Source organism: Ptychodera flava, chromosome 11 (assembly GCF_041260155.1).
Source record: "Ptychodera flava strain L36383 chromosome 11, AS_Pfla_20210202, whole genome shotgun sequence".
Classification (NCBI taxonomy): Eukaryota; Metazoa; Hemichordata; class Enteropneusta; family Ptychoderidae; genus Ptychodera; species Ptychodera flava.
In genome coordinates, this window is record NC_091938.1 from 3,904,989 (window position 1) to 3,925,742 (window position 20,754).

General features: G+C 38.4%; 1 protein-coding gene across 2 annotated transcripts in view; it reads right to left on the bottom strand.

The window, feature by feature from the left end:
• Nucleotides 1–3,728: 3,728 nt before the first annotated feature.
• Nucleotides 3,729–20,754, bottom strand: part of LOC139143323 (ectoine dioxygenase-like) — a 29,461-nt gene continuing 12,435 nt past the window's right edge. For both annotated transcript variants that reach the window (XM_070713556.1, XM_070713557.1), the window contains one exon: nt 3,729–5,998. In XM_070713556.1, the coding sequence (XP_070569657.1) occupies nt 4,859–5,974 (1,116 nt within the window). In that variant the 5' untranslated portion in view covers nt 5,975–5,998 and the 3' untranslated portion in view covers nt 3,729–4,858. The remainder of the gene's footprint in view (nt 5,999–20,754) is intronic.

A 20,754-nucleotide genomic window follows, 5' to 3' on the forward strand; every position in this document is an offset into this window, starting at 1 on the left:
TCACAGAGAAAACAGAAAAGTATCAGGAATTTGTCATGCTTTTCATATGAACTGCAGATGTCATAATGGTTCACTTTCACTTAGCAAACATCAAGATATCTCTGACATATGTCTCTGATTTATTAAAGTATGGCGCCCGACGGGCGCGCCGAAAAATATGACACATCCTGATATCTCTGATACATATGTCTTGTATATTAAAGTCATGCACCAGAAAGGCGTGCTGAAAAATGTCTGATATATTAAAGTAATATGCTCAAAGAGCACGCTTAAAAATATTAAACATACAGATATCTCTGATATATGTATGCCTGATATGTTAAAGTCGGGTGTGCTGAAAATATGTCTGATATTAAACATGCGCCCGAAGGGCGAGCCGAAAATGCAACTGAATGACGAAATTTGTGGCTGACACGATGCATTTTAGGCAATGATGAGCCTTTGTCAAAATTCAAAAACACAATGACCCCCCCTATTGGGCATTTCAAAAACATGGTGACCCTCCTATCACCAAAGTAAAAAACAGGGTGAACCCACCCCCCCCCCCGCCGTGAATCCACCGCCCCCCCCCGCCGAAGAAACGACCAGTCCCTAAGAAGAAAATTCTCCTCCGCTACAAGAGATAGATAGGTTTAGTTAGTGTATTGCGCCCTCAGCCAACATATACAACTATCAATAACGACCGCGAACGATGTCAAAGGCCAAACTGTCATCGATGTTGACACGGTTGAGAATATTCTCATACTCAGATCGATTTTGCCGTTTTAGAGTAAGATTTGACGGGTTTTGTCCCCTGGTTGTTTCAGCAGACTATTAAAGAATGTTTTCAGTCTACTCTGTGTCAGTTTTTCATTGTTTTGTGTCAGACTGGCTCAAGACGCATCCAAGATTACGAAATTTCTCTTCGTAGTAGGGAAGAGGAGGGAACAAATTTTAAGGACTTTTAGTGTAACTTTCAGAGTTCAACATCGTTTTGAGTCTGTCTGGTAGTTCACTGCCGTGTTACTGTAAACTGGATCAATTTGATCGGTACAGACATATATGTCAAATGTCTACCGAGGTGGTTTCATTGGTCGACTCGGAAAGATTAGTTCGAAAAGGATATTTGTCCCTGAATATGCAAGTACCCGTGAAGAATATATAACAACTAGTTATATTACTCCCTTGCTACTGCTGCTGCTGTTGTCGTTTCATGTCATGGAAACTAAGATTTAAAAGTCGTGTCCTTGCTCCATGTGTATTTTCTTCGGTTCTTATTTTACATCGGAAACAACCATAAACAGCATAGAAGCGACATCTCACCTCTGTTGTCCATGAAACAGCATACCTAGCCAAATGTATATGATAGATAGTACGATTGTTCGATTATGATGTTGATTGAATGTATTTATAAACTGTGAATGACTTCAGGTCAAGCCGTTCGCTGCCTGTTCCCCCAAGCCTTGTAAATGACGAGTGGTAATGTTACTTTTCATTGTGGGTTTCGTTTTCTCCGTCTTCTTTTGATCTTGCTTTCCGAAATTTAGATTGACATACAATTGCGAACCATACTTGGCATTGCTTATATTATGCGGCCATGAAAACGATGCCGAGCTGACATTTTATGAGTTCGATTTCTTCCAGCAGACATTCTGCTAGCTTCAGATTCTAAATGTTATTTTACGGATAATAAATATACTTTTCTACGGTGCATTTCACATTAGATTTATGCGCGTATTTAAATTATTTTTCATGTAGCTATGTTGCGACAATATCGGAACGATAAAACTTGGTATCATGGTTGATCTTCTTTGCAACTATGATATAAATGTATCTTTGTCATTGTTGTCAATTCTAATTGCTAACAGCTCCATGATAAGTATACTGACGTAACTTATAATGTTATTGTTCAATTTACGTCTGGACAAGAAATCATTTTCAGTACCAGTGCATATTGTGTATAACAGAATGCAAGGCTTTAGGGGACCTATATCTGATACACCCGAAGAGAAGGACGAAGAAAATTTACTTGTTTTTAAGAATAGACGTGATGATTATCCCTTCAAAAGTTACAGCTATTGACCCCTTTAATTGTTTGTCAATTGCAATGTGTACGTTTATCAATGGTGGAAGTAGTCCATCATCCACGAGGCAAGCTCTATAAGTGACCAGTCGACCGAAATGCCAGCACGTTTCAACATGGGATATGGAACACGAGCCCATTATCCGAGGTCATGTAATGTGTACCAGGCGAGCTCACTAATTCTAAACATTCCAGAAATTCCTATATGGCAAGTGTCTACCGGGCGAGCTAAACATTCCAGAGACGCATATATTGAGCTGACTTTTCCATTGAATGGCCCACAACAGGGCACCAAGCAAAATCTTACAGAATACTGAATTTAAATTCAGAATTTGAATGATTTGACATTGGAAATGCCTTTTTTTGAGTGAATCTTACTGGAAATTCAATATTTGCTTTCCATTCCAGGTGTTATATACCTTGAACCACAGTAGTCTGGAGCCATCTTCTGGTCTGCATGTCATGGTTAGGTCGATGTGGTATATTCTTCCTAAGCTAATTCTCGTACTTCTTTTTTAAAGGCAGATCCTTGCTGGGGAAGTTGATCCACAGCCAGATCTCATACTACGGAAAGGTTCTTGACTGCAGCCATAGCACTCTGCTGTTTAGGGAACAAGTTAATAGCAGAGGGCATTTTGGCATTAAGGGGTTGACCATTTGAAATCCTGAGAGGGTCTGGAAGATTTTCGAAAGTAAGATTTCCAGCAAATGTCAATAAAAAGTTCAGCCAGAGAAGGCTTGACAAAAAATCCCCCCCAACACACACACACACACACACAAAACACACACCTCACAGTTTATTTGTGAATGGAGCGTTATGCAATCACTTTCATTCCTTTTGGGTACATCAAAGTGTTCATGATCTTTTAATGATCTAGCCCCAAATTAATTATGTGAATTGGTTTCTTTAAAATTAAATAACTTCATTTCCAAACTGCATCTTCTGTGTCAAACTTCACTCTATTAAAGGTCTCATATGACGTTATGATAATGATCCACACAATATGATATTAATTTATACCTTTTAGATGTTTTGGCATTTTTTATTTTTAAAGAAATCCCTGGACCAATTTATAAAGGCTGTACACTTAATTGAGCAGGGTTGAAAAATGTGATGAAACAAACGTGTTTAAGGTTGTATGCGCCTCGAAAGTGAAAGACTTAAACTTTTGCTCTAACTTTCCCCAAAGAATCTTTCAATCATTCTCTTTCAAAATCAAGAATAAAAAAGGGGGCCACCGTGCAAATTTTGATACTAGAGAAACAAATTACCCAAGATTTACCGATGTTAGAAATTCAAAATGGCCGCCATCCCTGTGTTAACTCTATGGAGAAAAATAAAACTTTTCGAATTTCGAAAAACTAAGCCAGTAAAAAGTTTTCTTTCACCAAGAGCTTTAAAATGAACCCCCACATGTGGTATATCAGAAGAGAATTGTAAAAGTTTGCGAGTCTGAATGTCTGTCCCCGAGGTGCGTTCTACCTTAAGGACATTTTGTCTTCTTTTTACCGGAAACTTTGAGACTTCGTATACGGTCGCTTGTAAAGGTACTTTGTTGAATCAATGTGACCGCACTTCTACGTCTTCTTTCTTTACGATCTATGAGTTGAGGTACCGGTCTGTGATTGTGTTCATTTTAGTAAATGAATCTGACACACTAAGATATCCGTTGTAAGAACCACTTTAGATCTTTATTACTTAACACTAACGGTGAAGACTCAACTTCTAACTCTCAATCCCAGCTCTTAGATCTGCCGTACTCTACTCAAGAAAGACCATATTAAGAATATAATAATTAATATTATAATCCATATAAGTTTGTAGGATATCAATATTAATTAAGCGCCTTTTTTTCAAGCAGGACATGCACTTCTACTCCAAACGACCATTTACACTAATATTCTGAGCAAGGAGTAGGATGAACAACATTTTTTTACTTTTAAGAGGAAAGCTTTCCAAATGCATGAAAGTATAGCGGCCTTTAGCCATTGATGAAACATTGCGACAATATTTTTTGATCCATAATGCATGTCATATCAATAGGATACTATATTATTCTTGCAGCCGTTATTAGGTTTTCCTTGAACGTATTACATAAAAATAATTCTTGTGGGCGCTTAATCACTAAATCTAGGCTGATGATATGAAACTTCAAGCCAAATTCTAATGATAATTTGCATTATACATTAATCACATAACAAATATGGAATTTTCAATTTATTTTATCCTTTCGCTATCAAACTATTCAGTCATGTAGTGAAGCATACGAAGATTATCGGAAACCACTGATGTCAGACGGGGAAAGGTTTGTTTTTCATACTTGCGCATCTCGATCTATTGACCAGCCTATTTTTCCACGCTCATGTGGGAATTAAGCCTTACAAAACAACAGTGTTCTTGGATACGGCAGAAAATCTTAATATCTGCAGGATCATATGTACGCACTCTACAGTCCTAAATAATGAACCCATCGAATTTGCCATAATTTTTAAATGGCTTTGTATGTTGTGAAATATTGCAAATATTATAATTATAAGTTCTTCTACTGCAGTACTAATTTTCTTAACTCAGAATATTGTTATATAATTTCAATTTTGTTGTGAAGAAAAATGTATTTCATTTCATTCATCTTCCTTATGATTATTCGTTGTAGTATTTCAGTTTTAAAGTGGAGAAAAATAGCTATATTTGAAAAAATCTTGCCCTTGAATATTTTCTTAGCATTCCACTCTTACATAATAGATTTGACGTGTTACATAAGAATGCCATCGCTTCTATTTTCTCATCCAATAGTCTTAATTCTCTTCGCTTAGCAGGTTTTCTATTGGTTGGAGAGGTTGCACCCATTTCTTATCTCTTGCAGCCATATGTTCTGGTCTCCTGTCCCATGGAGCATTGAACGGTTTTACTAACTTGTTCTCCATACTGTTATAGACCACAAAGAGATTGGTTCGGTCCAACGTTGACAGGTTGTTTTGGTTGGCATGGACCAAGTTGAGATCAAATATAATGACCGATCCCGGATCCCCATTGCAGTATTCGATTCCATGTTGATCAACAAGCTCACTGAGTATGGCTTCATCGGGGGCCCCATACTGAATTTTGAACTTGGAATTTGTCTCGAGACTGTCCAAACTTGTTGATTTTGCTGTCGGAATGAAAATCTTGTGGGATTCTGGAACCACTATTAGAGAGCCCTGCTGGGGAGTGTTAATGTTGAGCATTACAACCATCGTTAGGCCTCGCATTCTTGGCATGCCATCCTCGGAATGGAAGATTTCAAAATCAGTATGCCAATGATGGCCATTGCCGACCAAAGCTTGGTGCATGTTTACTCTGCTCTGATGAATGTAGACATCATCCGCCAGGATCTGCTTAGCTCGGGAAATCAGTTTGACGCTTCTGGTCAATCTGTTTACTGATGGTAGGTGCATATGCGGGGCAAAAATTCCCCGCAGTTTCTTAGTATTTGGCTCAGTGAGGAAGTTGCTGTCTGCGGTGAGGGTCGGATCTTCGTCTTCGGAAATGTTGTGCTCTGCATTCGTTTTGAACAGGTTGATTTCGTCTTGTACGGGTTTCATTTCTTCAGTCGTAAAAATGTCGTGGAGGACCAGGAAACCTCGTTGGTTGTAGTGGTTCAGCTCCTCATTGGTCAAAGGTCCAGCCGCTGAAATGCCCTTGTGGGTCCATATCACTGGATCCTTCCGCGGTAACACTTCACAAATGCCCGCTCGAGATGGATAAAGGTCTTCGACTCCTTCAGCTGTTGCTGCAGTACTAAGTTGTCTTATTCTACCATGCCCTTGACCTTGACCATATAACTTGACACTGGCTCTCGCAAACTGACGGGTCGATGTTAAATAACGGTGAAATGGTGCCAAACAGTTGCGACCTTTAATAATGAATGACATCTTCTTTTCTTCTGAGGTAATGTCCTGCAACGATAAGAAAAGATTAATTATTTAATGAGTGACAAGGAAGCCATAACTCAATATCTACGGTGAAACTACACATTAGTTCAAAATAAGTTGGGACTACTTTCAAATTCGTCTGAAAGGAAGAATGTGAAGAGGTTTGGATATTACGGACTATATACACCGTATAATCACGATGATTATTACCCTATAAGTGGCTGGGTATGGTTATTAGAAAAGAATCATATGTGAATGGTGAGATTGAGGTCAAAGAAACGAAATATTTAGATTTCTTTTTCGAGTGGAGGCAAATCTTTGTATGGGCAAAATAGTGAACCAAATTTCTGATTAGCAAGTTTCCCTGAAAATGTTCACCCCGAAAAATAAGTATATCCACTACTGAAGACAAATCCATCCTGCCTGTAGGGCCGGAACGGAATTAATAGGAGGGAGTGCACAAGTGTTCGAGTTCTTCAAAAAGTTGGAAAGCAAGAAATACATCGACACTCTCCTTGATGATTGCTTAAAAAATGCTGACTCTCTCCGTTTTCTCTCATCAAGAACAAGTGACTCTCCCCTATGCCGAATAATCTGCCTGTCAATGGGAGGCAAGATATAATCTTTCAACATTCCGAATAATACCAATTGGCAATTAATTGAACATGCATTTGTACTCTGTGATCATAACGACGACAGATCAATTTGCGCAATGCGTTTAATATGTTGAAAATTCGACTAAGATTGTGTTAACAAAAAATCTGAAGGAGGGTAGAAGAATAAAAAAATTATCTGATTCAGTTAAGAAGTTTCGTTTCATTGAAACTAAAAAAGATTTTGAAATTCCTCCAAATATTAACGATTTCGTCAGTCTTCAGAGACGACTGCACAGAGACGACTACACGTTTAAATTTCCTTTCACATGGCTCCTTTTTTTTTCTAGGAAAAACACAAAATGATATTTGAAACTATGTGACTTCCCCTCACTTGTCGAAAAAGATGTACACGACTGTACGCACAATCTATATCTAGCTATGTATTTTAGTTTAGGATTCTTTATATTATAAAGAATGATGAAAACGGAAAAGCAAGACTATACAGCTTCCTAGTCCCGGGGGTAACGATGGCGGGAGATTGGCGCCCATCAGTGCGCTCCCTGAGACAGACAATGTTTGAAAATTTATCACATTGTAGAGCAATTTCATTCATTTTTCTGCCCTTGAAATTTTGGGAGGGGGAGACAACTTTGTTTAGATGCGATGATCGATCCCCACCATAATAACGATATACCGAATACCAGACTCAATATGACGTTAAAACAAATCCATTAATCCAAATGACACGACGAAATAAAATTACCAAGTAGCATAAAGACAAATATAAGCAACATTCGAAACAACTAGGTGAAACAGCTCTACTCTGGCCGGCAAAATGTCATAAAAAGCATGTCAGATGTCAGCGCGGGGGAATACTTTATAGCTAGACAAAATGGGCAAACTGTGGCACATCATGTCAAAACTCTCTGTCGTGATTTGTTGATTTACGTGAAATGGTATGTATCATTTTGGTGCTGACATAAAAATTCCGGTTAACAGTTTTCAAGACTGTCAAGCAGTTCAGAACAACAGTTAATGTTGACTGGGTGACTGATGCATCTTTGTGTACTCCCCATAAGAACTTGGTGGTGTCGTTTGTGACACAGATGAGTGATTGAAGAGGAACCTATTAATAGTTCGGTGAGAAGAGTGGATGAAGTTTGAGATTGACTGGTCACACTCGGGAAACGGCAAATGTTTGATTCCCATCGGAGCATACATCCTTCAAAAACCAATATGCGTTTCAAAATTCTACCTACATGTCACTGGTTCAAACCTGTACCTATAGATAACTTGTAGAGTTATGTGTGAGTAGCAATAAATAGCAATTTACGATACCATGCTTCTGCGATTTAAATTTTTTTGCAAGAGACAATTAGTAACAAACGACCCAACGGCCGATACAGTACTGCTGTGTTATGTAGTGAATAACACATGTGACACATGTGTTGATGCAGGAGGTGGAAATCTTTGATAGCTCATTTCAGGATGGCTTGACAAAAAATAGCAAAAATAGCTGCAAAAATGCACTATTTAAGATTTAATGATTATTTGAACTCATCACATTAAGATCATCCCTAAAAACATGTCAAGCAAAGCTATCAGACGACTTCTTTTTGAGAAACAAATTTTTTGACCAAAAACGGCAAACAAATCGCCCCAAAAATACAAAATTTCAGATTTCATCTTAATTTAAATATCTCCTAAATAAGATAACCCCTACGAACCTGTATACCAAATATCAAAGCTATCAGACGAGCAGTTTTTGAGGAACCAATGTTTATACCCGATATCGTAAAAATTGACCCAAAATACAAACTTTCATCATAATTTGAATATATCACATTTTGATCATCCCTATGAAGCTGCATACCAAATATCAAAGCTGTCAGACAAGCGGTCTTGGTAAAATAAATTTTGGACCAAAAATGACAAAAATGTCCTCAAAAAAGGATTTGCATATTTCTGCACAATTTGAACAAATATGAAATAGGTCATCCCTAGGGTTCGTAGGACCTATATCCCAAACATGAAACCTGTTTGACAAGCCATTCTGGAGAAGATTTTTGCCTAAAAATAGCAAAATTAGCCTCAAAAATGAAAGTTTTTCATATTTCATTACAATTTGAACAAATGTGATTCAGATCATCCCTGGTGACCTGTACTTCAAATACTAAAGGAATCACACTGGCGGTTTTGAAGGAGAAGCTTGGAATGTAAAAAGTTGAGGGGCGCCGGACGACAGACGCCGGACGCCACCACACATCGAGTCGTTGACGGCGAAGCTATGAAGTTCATTCTGAGCTAACCAATCTGGAAAGTGCTATACTGATCCCTCTCAGTTCCTTTTCTTCAGACTCTCATAATAGTACTAGATACAGAAAGACAATATCTTGTATGTGTAGTGTGATCAATTCAATATGTTATAGCATTAAGTACAAACTACTGCAATAAATTCGCGTAGTTTATAGTGATTGTCGTCAAATAGTAGGCCTAATTACATATGAATGACACTGCAGTTGTCTAATAGAAGTGAATTGATAGTGCAGTAGTTCAATTCAGTTTTATATTCATGAAGTCAGCCCGGTGTACTATTCAATGACACAAATCATACGATAGATGACAACGGACAAACAACAGACTTGTCTCGGCATCATATGCATGTTTACAGATTGTTCGCCTATGGACGAGTTGCAGTACCGACAGTAAGTGTACATACCAGGATCCGTTTCTTCCGTCAAAACGGATTCCGGTTCTCGGGTTCTGATTTAAACTAAAATACGGAGATTCAACGTCTTGAAGGTAGCTTCGCGGGTTAATTTTGTCAAAATAAACGTCAAGATCGAAATTTCGAAAGTGTCAGGGTACCTCGACGAAGGTACACATCTCCATATGGAAACCCAGAAGTGAGTGACCCCACTCGGAGTAATGTGTTGTACTGCTGGATTGCTGAATATCCCCTTAATAGCAAGGAGGGTAATAGCTAGGCTGGCCATATGAATGACTTACTTTTAGCTCTTTTTGGCTATTCAAGCTATTCTGAATTTCCACATGACGTTACTAGCCACTATTCGTCACTATGAAGTAGCTATCAACTAACCAGTGGTGATTTCTCAGAAGGCCTGGATAGTCAGCTACTCAAGCTATTAGCCGTTTATAGCCGCTGTTGGCCCTTTTAGCTACCTAATAGCTGGCTACCAGCTAACCAGTTGCGACATTTTAGAAGGCCTAGCTAGCCAGCTTTTTAATATTGGCCGTTTTAGCCGCTAGTAGCCTTTTTAGCTGACTATTAACTGGCTACAAGCTGACCATTATCGACTTCTGGGAAGGCCTGGCGAGTCAGCTATTCAACTAGACTTGCGCCAAGTCTGTGGGCTTAATGTCAATTATGTCGTAAGAAATATAATAAATACATTTCACGTGTTTGTCTACATTTAATTTTACGTGCGTGGTGTGATCGCGTAATGGCAGTGTGATCGCTATGCTTGGCGAGCACAAACTACACGAAGGCAAAGCCCCCCTCGATCACGTGACCTGGCCAAAGCCACATCCGGAACGTAGATAAACACAGCAATAGAGGAGAGAGAATGACTGAATAAGGTGATAATCTTTATTTAAACGACAAATTGAAAACAACACACAAAGCGACTTGTGGGCTAGTCTGCTTCAAACTATTAGCCGCTTTTAAGGTAGTATGCACTTCGAAAGTGAAAGGCTTAAAATTTGGTTCAACTTTGCCTTTCAACCATTCTCTTTCAAAATCAAGAATAAAAATCAGGCTTCACCGTGCAAATTTTGGCACTAGAATAAAAATAACCCAAGAAATACCAAAAATTCAAAATGGGCGCCATCCCTGTCTTAACTTTATGGAGAAAAATTAAATTTTCGAATTTCGAAAAAACTAAGGTGGTTAAAAGTTTTCTTACACCGAGAGCTTTAAAATGAACACCCAAAAGTGGTATATCAGAAAACATTTGTAAAAGTTTTAGAGTCCAAATATTTGTCCCCGAGGTGCGATCTACCTTAAACCGCTAATAGCTGTCATCAGTGATATTGCAAACTACTGGCTACCAGCTAACCCAGTAACCAGTGACTTGTGTGAGAAGGCTTGTCCACTCACATCAGAAGTTAGGAGCGTGACTTAAATTTATGTATACATAGATGATGTCTCATAAATATACGGAATAAATATTGTAGTATCGAGAAGGTAGTATCTAGTTCGACAAGGGAATCGTTTTCACTCAGGTAGGTCAAGTTTACATACCACGGCCCCGGAGGGGGGTACTTCCATTATTTGCCAATATGTATACTTGCCGCCTAATGGGGTGGGTATTTCAGCAACTTGGTCTAAAATGGAGGTATCAATTCACAGTAAAACAGGGTCTAAAACGGGGTCGACTTTTGAGTGCCACACAAGAACAAATTCCAACTGTCAGTTCCCGTCTTCCTCGCAGGGTTTTGAGCTGCACTCAATAAGTATGGATATCTTTTAGTGTGGCAGAGGAACCATTAAAGAGACCCCCTGGCTTTAGCTAAAGTACGGTATAAATATAGACTTTGTTTTAAAACACTACCACTAATTGGTCAGAGCTCCACGTATGGAAGAATTTTGCCCAATAGAATATATCGGAACAAATTGGCTCTACTACTACTATCATAGCAGGTCGACCATGGGAAAACTAGCAGTGCCCTAAGGACGAACGGTGAGGCTTCTTGTAGTTTGGAATTTTAAAAATCACCAGTCAGACTGTAAATGCAGATAACTAATAATTTCAGAAGCTGGACAAAACTTTGGTGAGGGTGAAAGATAGTTTCTTTCACTCAATTTTTTTTAGTATTTCCAAAAACATTTTTCGGAAATCATGGCTTGGCAAGCAACAACATAGCCGTACATGCAGTATAGTGGTATGCTCTACCGGTAACTCGGTCGAGCAAATGCTTGCTTTATACCCGAGTACGTTTTTGCAAATTTTGACACTATGACTTTTGACCTGGGTCAAAGGTCATAAGGTCTAAAATGGGCTCTAAAATAACGAGATTTTAGGTCTAAAATGGGCCCCGGGTTTTTTACATGCGGCTGCACACCCCTTCTACTTCTCAGAGCAAGTACCTCCCCCCCCCCGGGACCACGGCAGTACATTTTTTTCTTTATGCGAGAGGTAAAAAAATCACACAGTGTGCGTTGCGAGGGTTTTCATTCATTGACGTTGATAATATAGTCGTAAAATCAACTTGAGGGGAAGGAATTTTTGATTGGTAGAACCAACAAAATAAGGGAGCCGTCATTATTTATGGCCCGGGGTCGGATAAAGCTAGGGGGGGGGTCACTCAAAAAATTGAACGCTACAAGAGGGGTTGCTCAAAATGTGAAGTGAAAGGAGGGGGTTACTCAATTTTTGGTGCAAAATATATTGACACATCTCTCAGATTGCACCATTGCACACATCAACTTCTCAAAATTTGTTTGATGCGAGAGGGACACCCCCTCTCGTGCTCTTCCCTTTTGGGTGTTCCAACAGTTTTACTCAGTAAAAAGACACACTGAAAACACCTCTTAGATTGCACTAGACTACACCATTGCATACATCAATTTCTTTTCTTTCCTCCTCAGCCTCTTGCGTGTTCTCCCCATGTACTTTCAAATTCTGCCCTGTCAGATATCCCATTGAAAACCCTATCATGATACCCATCCAAATTAAACAATACTTTCTGGTTGGATACTGGTTATAGCATGAGCCTTTATATCTATATTTTGTTGTGACTTTGAATTTCATTTTGTTGGTTTCTCCTTTTTAACCGTTATGAGATAACCGATGATAATTAGCAGGGTACATCAGGATACTTTTAGTCATGTCTGTGCAAAACCGGGGTTCCAACGTTAAGTGCGCACATGCCCTGCCCTTAAAGGTATACAGTCACCCGTAATCTAAATGTGCCCATATATGGTCAAAGGGGCGTTCGTTGGTATTCAAAATGCCTATGTGAGGGCGCTGTGTTAAAAAAGCGGCCACTCGCTTAAAATCTGTGATTGGTTAGATTTTCTCTTTCCATGGTAACTGTGGCAAAATTGGAACAAGAGACAGTAAACCTTTAAAGGCCCTTTCTGGAGTTTAATACCATGTCTATGAAAACTCACTAAGGCTGCGTTCACCAAAAATGATAGTGGCTGGGGGATTCAGGGAATTCGAACATTTTTTTAGCAGTAGAGGGAGAACATAACATTTTGCTCTGCCTATGGGGGGACCTGAAAAATTTTTTGTTCCCTTTTACTTTTTACGATTCCAAGGTTTGGTAAGTAAGTTGAATAACATTTTAACGTCCTCCAATTGTTCTGATATTAGGAATAACTAAACAAGATCTGGAACGGTTTTGTCGCATTTCATTACTTTATCTCAAAAAAATAAAAATGTATGAATTTTCGTAAAAAAAACAAACAAGTAGACTTACTAACGTGGTAGAAGCTGCAACTGTTGATAACATTGTTGATTTTTCTATATTTCTATGCAATATATCAAATGCTGAAACACACAGTATTCTGTTTGTAGACAAAAGCCTGCATATATGGATATTGGGTGATAATTTAATTAGAGTCCAGACTGAAAGTCATTCGTCAATGATACAAATGTACGGTACACATACACAGGCTGTCTTGGCAGGATGTATACTTGACAGTCCAATATGCTGTTAGGCGAGCGGCGAATCCACAAAAATGGCCTTATTTTAGGAGTTTAATGTACCCACCTTACATACGGCCACATCATACGTCATTTGAAAGCTTATTATCTCTACTTTAAGAATATTGACGATGGGGAGCAGCAAATTAGGGCCATACCCCCCTAATTTGCATAATTCACACGGGTACCCAATTTGCATAAGTGCGATATAAAATTAGAAAATTCAATGTTAACTACTGTAAACATACTTTTAAACTATCGAGTGATCTATCAAATGAAAGGTATTTGCATGCAAAATACAACTTTGATATCCAAAGACATATTTAAATTGATTTCACTGAAGTATTTTCATATTTATATTGAAAATAATATTTTCCTCTCTTGAATAACAATATTTTAAAAATTTTAAGACATACAGCTACAACATACAGGTACATCATACATAATTTGAAAGCTTATTATCTCTACTGCAAGAAAATTGACAACGTTGAACTGTCAAGTAGGGCCATCACCCCTAATTTGCATAATTTAGAATGATGTCCAGTTTGCATAAATGCAATATAAAATTACAAATTCATTGCTCACTACTCTAAACATACTTTTAAACTATCGACTGATATATCAAATGAAAGGAATTTGCATGTGAAATACGAAATGGATATCGAAAGAGATATTTCAATTGGTTTCACCGAAATATTTTCATATTTATATTGAAAAAATATTTTCCCCTTTTGAATAACAATATTAAAAATATCCCATCACATACAGCCACATCATACAGCCACATCATACGTCATTTTAAAGCTTATTATCTCTAATTCAAGAAAATTGACAATGTTGAACTATTAAGGCCATATCCCTAAATTTGCATAATTTACACAGGTAAACAATTTGCATAAATGCAATATAAATTAGAAAATTCATTAACTATTCTAAACATACTTCTAAACTATCGAGTGATATGAAAAGTATTTGCATGTAAAAAACAAAATTTACATCCAAAGAGATATACAAAGTGGTTTTACTGAAATATTTTCATATTTGTAGTGAAAAAAGTTATTTTCCCCTTTTGAATAACGGTATTTTTTAACAGCAGTATCAATGCAACCACATGCATTATGGTGTGCAAAAGTGAATAGGACACGGAGAACAAACAGCTGAAATGAGGTCTGGGAATGAATATTTTGTTCGTTTAATGTATGTTTCAAAACATATTAATAGCTCTTCTTGTCTGCATTATTATCCGATACCGATGTCTAGATTTTATAGGTAAGAGAGTGTTTCTCCAAACATGCCCTTTGTATGGGGTATAATATACCCATTCACAGCATATGAAAATCTTTTAATGTTACTCAAGTATACCAACATGTTCTTGTAATGTTGTAACCAAGGCAACGGCACTATATATATAAATATATATATATATATATATATATATATATATATATATATATATATATATATATATATATATATATATATATATTCAACATATATGGTTAATGATTAGAACGCCGACATTTTTTCGTAAAGATTTGTTGGGAAAATATCACCAATTACTATTAAGTCCAAACATAAAGAAAGATCCCCATTAACGACACTATTGTAGCTGTTGAAAAGTAACTATGTAGCCGAAACAATGTGTGAGAGTAAGCTGTAGTCAAAGTTATGGCATGATTCATGATCCAAGTCATTCATGGTGATACAGTGTCATGCATTTCCAGTACATCTAGTAATTCTACAAATTCATCATCCTCTTCTTAAACAGTTTTGTCATGAGTAAAAGGGTTGACACAGTTATAGCTGCCTTGTGTATGGAAGATTAATTTGACAGCAGACACAACTGGTGACATGTATTAGAGGAAGCAAACTCCACACATCGTTCACATCTTATAGTTGTTTGAATTTTGTGTATGTTATGTTTGGCTGTTTTGTGTAAAGTGTTGATTTGCCATGGCGTGACGTACCCCTAATCTAGGCTACGTATCCTGCCCTGAACACACACTGGAGTTGAAAGACTACTGTGACACTGCGATCCTTTGATGCTACCTTTCGAGAATAGAGTTGTCTTCATAAGTCGCTTAAAATTCATTTTCGGTTGGTGAAACGTGTGCACTACTTGACCACGTTGTTTCACTGAAGCTTGTTCAAGTAAGGAAGCTATAATGTCAACCGTTTCGGCCTGGTTGTGTTTGTGTATTGTTATGTAGGTCATTTCCCCCACACTCATCATGACCTGAGTTCAATTAGTCTAGAACATTCTCAAGGTCACTGCCCTTGATGACCTCACAACCTTGAATTCAATTAGTCATGTTTGGAATGTCTGGAAAGTTGATTAGTTGTGTAAGGGAGATAATTTTAGAACAGTAATTAGCATGTCAATAAAAGTTCTAGATTGTTCTTATATGCCTTTATAAAAGGGACGTGCACAGCTTCCAGTCAGACTTTGGGATCGTGTCTCTTGTGTGTTACTAAACTCCAGCAGTAGTCATTCTCAAGACCTTTCAAGACCTTCACTGCCAACGCTGGATTTATACTGTGGACTTTGTGCAGCTTTCAAGCCTGCAAGCCAAAGGACTGTTCATTCATCCAACTGACTGTTACAACTCTGAGACTGGAGCTTTGCCGTCCCAGCTGAGATAAGTAGTCTGTACACTTTTAAAGCTTGTACTCTATCCCTGACTTAGCAATTAGTTTTATTTTCGTAATAAATTTTGTTTAAACGTTAACTGCTGAGTTCACCCTTTTGTTCGTTTTCTCTGCACGTAACAAAATTGGGGGCTCGTCCGGGATACGAATATTTTGAGCCGTTTGACAACATTTTGCCTGCCTTTTCAAAACTACTGTATACTGTGAACTCAGCGAAATTCAATCATGGCGGAATTCAAGCCAGACGAATTTATGGATGACCTTGATCAGGACGCATTTGATTCCCTCAAAAAGGACAACCTCATTGCACTGGCAAATTTCCTTAAAGTAGATGTCAAAAGATCTATGCGCAAGCGGGAAATACAGTACCACATTGCAAAACATTTAGTTAATTTAGGCCAATTTGAGGAATCCACCTTGAAAGATTATGAGCCCGAGTCTGCCTTTGAACTAAGAAAATTAGAATTAGAAATTCAGGCAGATTTGGAGCTTAAAAAATTGGCATTAGAAAAAGAAAAAATACAAATGCAATTACAAATGAAAGAAAAAGAATTGCAAATGGAAGAAAGACAGAAAGAAAAAGAAAGGCAGGAAAGATTAGAAATGGAAGAAAGACAGAAAGAGAGGGAATTGGAAATGAAAGAAAAAGAATTGCAAATGGAAGAAAGACAAAGGGAGAAAGAAAGAGAGGAAAAAGAAAAGGAAAGAGAATTAGCTGAACACCGACTGCAGTTAGAAATGAGACGTTTAGAGCTTGGAAAGTCAGGAAAATTCTTCCCTTCAGACAATTTGACATCACTAAGCATTTCAGGTTAGTTCCCCCTTTCCAAGAAAAGGTGTTGATAAATATTTCCTTCATTTTGAGAAAATTGCTCAGAGTCTGGATTGGCCTAAGGAGTCCTGGTCTATGCTTTTGCAGAGTGCTTTGGTGGGTAAAGCCAGAGAAATTTACATTCAGTTGTCAGTAGAGCAGGCTTCAGATTATGATTCTGTGAAGGAATTAATTCTCAAGGGCTATGAGTTGGTGCCTGAAGCTTACCGTCAGAAATTTAGGGATTGTGAGAAGGTGAAGGATCAAACTTATGTTGAATTTGCTCGAACAAAAGAACAACTGTTTGATCGTTGGTGTTCTTCGGAAAAGGTCAGTCAGAATTATGACAAATTACGACAACTTGTTTTGATTGAGGAATTTAAAAGGTGCATCCGGAGTGACATCAAGACGTTTATCAATGAACAAAAGGCAGATACATTAGAGGTTGCTGCACGTTTGGCCGATGATTATTCATTGACCCACAAATCTTCATTTCTCAGCAAACCATCCCAGTCCTTTTCCTACAGAAACAATGCAGGTAAATTTAACTCCTCCTTTTCATCCAAGAATTTTTCAAAGAAGAGTAGAAAATCAAATGACAACAGTTCACAGAGTTCAAGTAACACTCCCACATCATCAGATCCCAAGTCTCAATCTCCTTCTGACAAACAGTTTGGTACACTTTCTTGTAATTATTGTAAGAAAGACGGCCATTTAATGTCAGAGTGTTTCAAATTGAAAAGAAAACGTGAAGGTCAAAGTGGTCAAAGTGGATCTAAGCCAACCGGCTTTATTTCTTCATCAACTCAATTAGAGTCTAATAATGTGTGCAACACATTTTCTGAGGTTAAACCCCTCTTATCCCCAATTAATGAGGTCAAGGTCAATTCTTCTCAAGATAGCATTATGGGTATTTTCGAACCATTTATTCATGATGGTTTTATATCACTTTCTAGTGATTTCTCTTCCGCTACCCCTGTCAAAATTTTAAGAGATACCGGGGCGTCCCAGTCTCTTTTGTTGGCAGATACCCTGCCGTTTTCTGAAAAGTCATTTTCAGGTTCTAAAGTTCTTATTAAGGGGGTAGATTGTAATGACTACATTCCTGTTCCTCTCCATAATGTCTATTTGTCTTCGGACTTTGTTTCTGGACCTGTGACTTTAGGTATTAGGCCTTTTTTGCCTTTTGAAGGGATTCACCTTCTTCTTGGAAACGACCTTGCTGGGGACAAGGTCATTACTAATCCACTTATGACTGATAATCCTAGTTTAGATCAGGATCCAGAGCCAATTGAGGAAGAAATTCCCGGCCTTTTCCCATCATGTGCCATTACTCGAGCCATGTCAAAGAAAACTTCTGAGAATCAAAATACTCTCAAAATAATGTCACAGATGTTGACTTAAATGACACCTTTCTCAGTCAGGTGTTTGACACGGAGCATTCCGTTATCCCTCGTGGATTTGAAACTTCCAGTAAAACTTCTGCTGACCAAAGTCAGACATTTTCTAGATCAAATCTCATTGCAGAACAACACAAAGACCCAGATATTTTGTCTTTGTTTGACAGGGTAGATGATGAAGATAAAACTTCAGATAGCTCTGTTTCCTATTATACAAAATCTGGTATTCTCATGCGTAAATGGAGACCTCCAGACGTTTTGGTTGATGACGATTGGGCTATAAAACATCAAATTGTGGTTCCAAAACCCTACCGTGCTGAAATATTGCGCCTGGCCCATGAAACGCCCTGGGCTGGTCATTTGGGAGTAAGGAAAACTTATCATAAAATTCTCAGTCACTTTTATTGGCCTAATCTCAGGCAGGATGTAGCACATTTCTGTAAAACTTGTCACACATGTCAGATGGTAGGAAAGCCGAATCAGACCATTCCAAAGGCCCCTTTACAGCCAATTCCTGCATTTCAAGAACCATTTAGTAGGATTCTAATAGACTGTGTTGGGCCCTTACCAAAAACAAGATCAGGAAATGAGTACATGCTGACAATAATGTGTACATCAACTCGGTTCCCAGAAGCCATACCACTGAGAAATATAAAGACAAAGACTATAGTGAGAGCTTTAGTCAAATTTTTCACTTTATTTGGCCTCCCTAAATGTGTCCAGTCCGATCAAGGCTCCAACTTTATGTCTGGAATTTTTCAACAAGTAATGGATCAGCTAGGCATTAAACAGTATAGGTCATCCGCCTATCATCCAGAAAGTCAGGGTGCTCTTGAGCGATTTCATCAAACTTTGAAAAACATGATTAGGACCTACTGTTTTGACACAGAGAAGCAGTGGGATGAAGGAATTCATTTTCTGCTCTTTGCTGTTAGAGAGTCAATTCAAGAGTCTCTTGGTTTTAGCCCATTTGAGCTTGTATTTGGACATACAGTCCGTGGCCCACTTAAGCTCGTTAAAGAGAAATTCCTATCAGACGATGATGATTGTCTGAATATTTTGCAATATGTGTCAGATTTTCGTACAAAACTCTCTAAAGCATGTGAATTAGCCAGAGAAAATCTTGAGTCATCTCAGCAGTCAATGAAAACCAAATATGATAAAAGCACCTCAAAACGGAAGTTTAAACCAGGTCAAAAAGTTCTTGTTCTACTTCCAATTCCTGGCAAACCACTCCATGCTCGTTACTTTGGGCCATACCTAATTGATAAGAAATTGAGTGATTTAAATTACATCATAATAACACCTGACAGGCGAAAACAAAAACAGCTATGTCACATAAATATGCTTAAGCCATATTTGGATAGGGATATCCTACTATAACTCAGCCTGTCAGTGCAGTCAGTTCAAACCATTATGAAGATAGTGATACTGAAACTGACTTGAGTGAAAATACTCTAAACTCAAAGCTGGGCTCGGTCAAGCTTCAGAACTCAGAAATCCTGGAGAAGCTGGAGTCTACAAAGTTGGCACACCTCCAGCCAGAACAACAACAACAGGTGAAAGAACTGCTCCACGAATATAAACACCTGTTTCAAGATGTTCCAACGAGGACAAACGTCATCTATCACGACGTTGATGTTGGGGACAGTAAGCCTGTAAAACAACATCCATACAGACTGAATCCAACAAAAGCGAAATATCTCCAGGAAGAAGTCAAATACCTGCTGGACAATGACTTTATTGAACCCAGTAAAAGTAACTGGAGTTCGCCGTGCATACTTGTTCCCAAATCAGACCACAGTTATCGTATGTGCACGGACTTTAGGAAGGTCAACACTTTAACAAAGACAGACACTTTCCCAATCCCGAGGATTGATGACTGCATCGACCGAGTGGGAAAAGCCAAGTATGTGACAAAATTTGACCTACTGAAGGGATTTTGGCAAGTCCCTCTGACGGATCGTGCTCGTGAAATATCCGCCTTTGTTACACCAGACGGATTGTTCCAGTACAAGGTGATGCCATTCGGATGAAGAACTCTCCGGCAACGTTCCAACGGATGATCAACGACGTCATATCCGGGCTAGACGGGTGTGCAGCCTACGTTGACGACGTCGTCCTGTATAGTGACACCTGGGAGGAACACATCAAGCTCATGCGGAAGTTCTTTGAGAGACTGAGTAAAGCCATGTTGACTGTCAACCTTGCCAAATCTGAGTTTGGTTGGGCAAGGGTAACTTACCTCGGACATACTGTAGGACAGGGTGAGGTAAAAACCTGTTGATGCCAAAATCAGTGCCATTTCAAGTTTTCCCATACCAAACTGCAAACGACAACTGATGCGCTTTCTCGGTATGGCTGGTTACTACAGAAAATTCTGTCCAAATTTTCTCACAATTACTGAGCCTTTGACTAACTTACTTAAAAAGAAAGTAAAGTTTGTTTGGTCAGAGCAATGCCAACAGGCATTTGACACACTTAAAGCTATACTGCAAAGTGCCCCAGTGTTGTCTGCACCAGATTTCACTTTGCCATTCAAATTAGCTGTAGATGCTAGTGATACGGCTGCTGGTGCTGTTTTATTGCAAGAGGATAGTCATGGTATAGATCATCCTGTTTGCTATTTTTCACGCAAATTTAACAAATC